The following is a 6,535-nucleotide window of genomic DNA, read 5'->3' as shown; positions in this document are numbered from 1 at the left end:
AGGGAGCAAATGGTGTGGGAGTTGGGTTGATGAGGCAAGGAAAGGTCTGTTTTTAATCTAAGAGTGAACTGATTTAGCACATCGCAGGGAACAAGAGACCCTCTCACTCACGGAATATTGAGACTGAAATTCCTAGAAAACTCAAGAAAGCTAAATTTACAGATGGATTAGATATGCCGGACCCAGGGCCAGAGAACTGTGTGTCCACACAGGACCATGGAACACCACGGGTAACAAGGCCTCACTGTTGCTCTGCTTGTCATCTCAATTTCCTCCTCCCTCCCCGGGAAATCCCAGTAGAAGTCCATTCAGCCGGTCGTGATTTCTATTTGGTAATTATGTGGGCTGCACTTCTCTGCTTGTTGAACAGCAAGCTGGCTTTCCTCCTCTTTGCTGCTCTCTTTCTGCTTATAGGACAATGTCTTCCTCTCTATTTTGCAGGGCCGATAGTTCAAGTACAGCGCTAGGGCGACAACACCTGCTCCAAGGGCCACGATGATAATAACGAAGATGGTGGAGCTGAGGCTTTCTTCCGGTCCTGCCCAAGCACAGGAGACAGAAAGTTGGGAAGGCCTGAGTGCAAAAGCAACACCCTGCCCCAACTCACCCATCTCAATCTCATCCTCCCCAGCCCACAGAAATCTGAATCCCATCCCCCTGGGACGGGCAGCAGGGCAGCTGCATCACCTTGAACAACGACAGCAATGTCTTTGCTGACAGAGCCCAGCTGGTTAGTGGCCATGCAGCAGTAGGTTCCAGAGTGGTTCTGGGTTGCCATCTGTGGGACTTCAAGGTCAAAGATCATCCCATTCCAGGTACACACCAAGCTTGGAGGCGGGTTTCCCTTTGGGACACAGATAAGCATCTGCTCTGTCCCTTCGACCCATGTCTGGTTGCCCGGACAGCCAGATTCCTCTAACCGTGGCTCATCTGCAAGAAAGAGCAGCCCCCAAGAACCAAGCTCAGGGAGTCACATTCCCTCCTTCCATAGCCTACATAGCCCTCCCCACAGCAGCTTTCTTTCTCAAGGGGAGGACTCTGGGGTCTCTGTTTTCAGCCAATACTTCTCTATTCGCTTCTCCAAGTCTAAGACGTACCACAGGTATTTTTATAGGTTTGGACTACAAGGCTCCGTCAGTGGTGACTTTTGGGTCTCTGTTTCCCTTCCCTGACTCTCAGTGAGTGAGGAGGTGGGGAGAGGTGTACTCAGAGATGGGGATCATTCCACTTTTCAAAATGAAATTATTGGAAATTTTCCTTTTCAGCATATGCTCCAACGATCACTTATGTTTTCAGCCATCGGGCTCTCAACTAACACTGCATAGCCACTTCACGTTTCCCTCATCCCCACTTAACAATCCTACAGTAAGGTAAGCTGGGACAGCTTTCATTCGAGTTTCTCCTACTATTGCTTTTCGTATGGAAATAATGGCAACTCTAAAGATGAAGACAATGACCCAGATGATTCTTGGGAATGGGAAGCTGACAACATCTTGTTTTGGCAAAAGGCTCACGCCTCTACTCACAAAAGACACGGAGCTGGAGAGCAGTGGCTTTGACCAACCGCTGACCCTGAACCTCCAAGGAGGCCTCACAGGAGAAATTTCGGCCATCATCTTCCTCCTTGACAGTAAGTAAAAGCCAGGCAGGCTCCCCAGGGCCGGGGAGCATCGGGGCTCCCTGAAGTCGCAGTGTAGAGCTGGGTGATGTTAATACATGCTCAGAACAGGTCACGTTAATGTCTGTCCCCACCAAGGGGTTTGATTCTTCTATCTCCAGGACTGGTGGAGGAAAGCCTATAAGAAGGGCAAAGAAAACAAGATTTGTCTCAAAACTGGCAGTTGCTTCAGTAATTCTGCTTGTAGTGGCACCTCTTAGGTATGCAGACAGCAGGGGAAGATTTTCAAAGCATTATTGGTTCAGTAAAAAGTTCATGACAAGAACAATGAGGACAGCGGGACTTGATGGCAGCTAGGGTGGAGGTGCAGTGAGGTTCGCCGTCAGCCATACCACAGAATACCAGGCAAAGCAGAACCAGGGCAGACTCCAAAACTCGGAACCACAGAGATAGGAATATTTTTAAAGTTTGAAGGCTTATAGTTTGTGGAACTTGAAGCAGAAGTAAGAAATTGTGTACTTTTGAATCTGCCGGGCTCGGAGGCCCGTAGCCGACATCTTGGGTGAGACCAAATGGCAAGACCAAGTGGGGGAGCAGATACACCATGGGAAAAACGCCGCGGAAACCTCGGAGCAAAGCTGGACAGTATACTTTCTATGAAACACCTCACAACATGCCTGAACCTAGAAGACATTATGCTGAGTGAAATTAGTCAATCACAAAAGGACAAACATTGTATGAGACCAAAAAGTCATAAAAAGTTTAAAAAAAAAAAAAAAGTTTCATTGATAAAAGAAGCAATCCATGATGGTTACTAAAGGGGAGGAAGGGCAGGAAAGATTATTCATGGGCTAAAGAGTTGTTGTTAGACGCATGCTAACCTGGGTGACAGGGCAGGCAATACACTACAAGAGGGAAGTTAGCAGAGGGAAAGTGAAGGTAACAGAAGACACAGAGCCAAAGACAAGAGTAAAAGTGAATAGAGGTAAATGCTGTTAACTGTTGGTACATGGAGGGGATTCAACCGTGTAGTGAAGCAGAGTATATGGTTTATTGAACGTAAAACCGATGGTCTGTTCTGTAAACCTTCACTCAATTCACAATAAAAAAGTTTTTTTAAAAAAAAAGAACATTGAGGTAGTTTGGAAATTTGAGAACTTCTCCATGGCACAACACAGCATACACACATTTGGCTGTGCCTCTGCTGTGAAGACACAAGGTGTCTTCCCATTTTACAGATTACCTCCACAGCTCAGGCAACTGTCCCGAGGAACAGGATCAAGCATCCACCTTTCTGTAAGTAGTGTAGCCACCTTTCTGTAAGGTGAAGACTGCATGTAACTATTGTTTCAAGGCTGGTCCCCACCCAGCCCACACATGTCAAACAAAAATGAAGATTAATGTTCACTTGAGAGTTGCCTAGCAAAGGTGAGCAGAGTGGTCAAATCACTAAGCCATGACTGTGGAAGTTTTCAGCAGCAGAGAACCCACATGGAGAAAGGGAGAAGCAGGTTACTTACTATAGACATGCACCGGCTCTCTTGTTTTCTGTTCCTTTGGACCCAGAGATACAAGGCAGGACAGCTCCTGATCACCAGTGTCCATGGCCCGAACAGTGGCATTGGCCCATGCTGTGTCTCCCTCCCAGGAGAGCAAGGGGCTCAGCTCCTGGTCTTCCAGGGACATGTAGAACATTACCTCTTCGGCTGGAAACACCCTTGCCACCTCACAGCTCACACTCTCTGCCATCCCAACCTCCAGTAGTGGAGAGACTAAGATCTGGGGGCGCTGAGAGAATTCTGCCAACAAGTGATGAAGAAGAAAGAAAAACGAGATGAGCTATGATAAATCATGGGCCATGTAAAACCCCACAATGCAGGGAAGGAGTGGGACTAAGAGTCCTCCTTCCCCCAGGCAGAGGTTAAAGCCCATGTAGAGGTGGAGCTCAAGTATTCTCACACCTTCACTCCAAACCCTACGGGCATTTAATCCCAAAGGTCAAGATGGTCGGTTGTCGTTGTCAAGTGCCCCGGAGTCAGTTCTGATACACAGTGACCCTACATAGGGTTTCTGAGGAGCAGTTGGTGAGTGTGAACTGCCAACCTTGAAGTCAGCAGTCCAGTGTTAATCCTACAGCACCACACCAGGACTCCTGGTCAAGGTCAAGGTAAGATGAGGAAACTGGCCCTCAGGATTCTTTCCACGACTGCACCATCTGACTCACCGAAGATCCGGAGCACCTTGATGGCTGAGCTGCTGTGAAAGAGGCCTCCACCTTGTGAACTCAAGTCCAGCTGAGCATGGCAGGAGAAATTGCCCCTGTCATCCTCCCTTTGGGCTTTGACACTGATGGTGACCTCAGCTCTTTGGGTGGCCATAGCCAAGCTCATGAAGTTCTTCCTATGGAGTTCTCGGTTATCTTGGACCAGAGTAAGGGTGAGGTTCTCTAGGGGTGCTACACTGGGCACGAGGCACTTCACTGTAAAGGTTTCCTTCACAGCCACCCATGCAGGCTGCAGTTCCAGGATCACCTGCTCTGGTGGCTCTTGAAGACAAAAAAGATGTGGCTTGATGAGAAATGTTTGTGAAAGAAAGTTGAGTGTTTACCCTTAAACTACAGCTTTGAATCAGTTCTTCCCAGTTTAGTCATGGCCAACAAAGCAAAACTGAAATGGACTCGAATTTGTTAAATGTGAGTGAATCAGAACAGGAAAAATTACAGGTTGATACCCTGCTGGAAACGTAATCTTTCTCTTAGAAGACAAGAGCACTGTACATGTTGCAGAGCAACGGAATCTCTTAAACAGAAGAGTTGGAACAAGAGCGCCCCACTCAAAGATGGAGGCCAACTGCCCTGTCCTGTGTCACTCTCCACAACCCTGACATAACTCAGTCTCCTTCAAGGACCTGCTATACCTCTTCTGAGTCTCCTATGCCAGGGCTTCAATCTGTAATTTTCCCTGTTCCAGCTGTCATTTGCTTTACCCAGCTTTTAAAAATTCAAGTCTATTCTGATTTCGTTTTATTGACTGTGACTGCACCAGTTCAAACCAATTCAAAACTCTGCCTTACATCATCTAATCAACAGTGTCAGTTTTCTGCCACCCCTGCCCTAAATGGGACATGTTAATCTTCTGCCCATCAAGGGTGGCTAAAGCCATAGTCAAGACATGTGATTGATGAGCCCTTTGCATTGACCGTGGCTACTGCTCTGGAGAGGGCACCACTTACCAGAGGTGCTTCAAAGGCATGAGCAGTTCTGGAGGGGATCCTTAGCTTCACACAGACTACAGAGACCACCTTTATTCTCATGACCACATCTGAGCCAATGGTATCTGCCCACCTGGAAAGACCCTCCTCACCCATCCCCATCAATTCACAGTTTAACCATTCTGCAGGGGTGAAGCTCCACAGCCTCCCTTTCCATGAAGACTTCTGTCTGTGAGCCCATAAAGATTCTCCTTTTCTCCAAGCTCTACTTGGTCTAAGAATTTGTAGTAAATAATTCAGCACTAATTTTATACCATTTCCAATTATCAGGAAGTGAGCATTATTAGCATATACCTCTGAATTGGGCATATTCTCAGCACTGACCTCTGGATCCCCTCTATGGTCTGCTCCAAATTTAAACCCTGACAAAGGCCTGCACCAAAGGTAAATAGAAGTACTTGACTCCAGAAATCCTACCATAGAACAAAAATCTTCATTAACTCTTGCTCCTAAAAGAAGACACTGTCTAATTCGCCCCAAAATACATTTGCCCCCTCCTTCTCCAGCCCCACTCACGATATACAGAGATGTCCAGGCTCTTGTCCTTTTGGACTCCTACACATGAGAAGAAGCACAGCAGGATGGAATTCTCGGTGATATCTTCCAGGAGAAACTCCTTCCACTGATGTCCTTTGCCAACCTGGGTTTTCTTGAAAAGGGTCTCAATTCCACTGGGTCCTGGGTCTTGACAGGTGGTGCTGCAGTTGACCACAATGGACTGTCCAAATTCCACCAGGGCTTGGTCTGGCCAAACAGACACCTCAAAGAGCTCGTCTGTGGCCCCTGAAATGATCAACCACATATCCAAACACTCTGGTGAGGACCAAAACACCCATGAAATACAGAGCTTATTCTATCTAGTTGACCACTCATCTGCAGGCTTGTGTGTTGCTGTGATTCTGGAAGCTATGCTACTGGTATTTTAAATACCAGCAGGATCAACCACGGTGAACAGGTTTTAGCTGAGCTTCCAGACAAAGACAGACTAGGAAGAAGGAGAGATGAACTATTTCTGAACATTTAGTCACTGAAAACCTTATGAATAGTAGTGGAATACTGTCAGCACCAGATTATTGAATACTGAAATATTGTTAGATATAGTGCCAGAAGATGAGCCCCTTAGGTTAGAAGGCACTCAAAATGCGACTAGGGAAGCCTTGCCTCTTCAAAGTAGAGTTGATGGTGATGATGTGTATGGAGAAAAGCCCTCGGGACCTTCATTTGCTGATGAAGCACAACTCAAAATTAAGAGAATCAGCTTCCCAAAAAAGGAAGAACACACTCAGCATTTCTCAAGCTGAGGGAACTGAAGAAAAAATTCAAACCTCGACTTGTGGTATTGAAGGATTCTAGGCAAAATACTGAATGATGAAGAAAGCATCAAAAGAAGATGGAAGGAGAAATGCAGAAGGGTCACTTGTGATACAATAGTGAATGATTGTTATCAGGACTGATTGTGAGGGTTGGAAATGTAAAGGTAGACGTTTTGTAGCAAGGAAGGGAGTAATTAACTCTCCAGTCTAGGAGCAGAGGTCTCAAGGACCATCAACGGAGAAGAGCTGAGAGCGGGACCCTAACCAGAGAAGAAGCGAGGCCCAAGATAGAGGCAGAGACGATGACGTGGAGTGATGAAGCGGCTGGGGACTT

The 6,535-nt window shown here is 46.8% G+C and overlaps 1 protein-coding gene across 1 annotated transcript in view; it reads right to left on the bottom strand.

Moving 5' to 3' along the window:
- Window positions 1-308: 308 nt before the first annotated feature.
- Window positions 309-6,535, bottom strand: part of LOC102829749 (intercellular adhesion molecule 5-like) — a 13,462-nt gene continuing 7,235 nt past the window's right edge. The window contains exons 3-8 of the mRNA XM_006833726.1: window positions 5,405-5,671; window positions 3,843-4,163; window positions 3,139-3,417; window positions 1,527-1,796; window positions 688-930; window positions 309-538 (exon numbers count right to left, since the gene is read on the bottom strand). Of these exons, the coding sequence (XP_006833789.1) occupies window positions 309-538; window positions 688-930; window positions 1,527-1,796; window positions 3,139-3,417; window positions 3,843-4,163; window positions 5,405-5,671 (1,610 nt within the window). The remainder of the gene's footprint in view (window positions 539-687; window positions 931-1,526; window positions 1,797-3,138; window positions 3,418-3,842; window positions 4,164-5,404; window positions 5,672-6,535) is intronic.

This window comes from Chrysochloris asiatica, unplaced genomic scaffold (genome assembly GCF_000296735.1).
Source record: "Chrysochloris asiatica unplaced genomic scaffold, ChrAsi1.0 scaffold00007, whole genome shotgun sequence".
NCBI classification, from domain to species: Eukaryota; Metazoa; Chordata; class Mammalia; order Afrosoricida; family Chrysochloridae; genus Chrysochloris; species Chrysochloris asiatica.
Note: the sequence above shows the minus strand (reverse complement) of the source record. Positions and strands in the feature narration are given on the sequence as shown.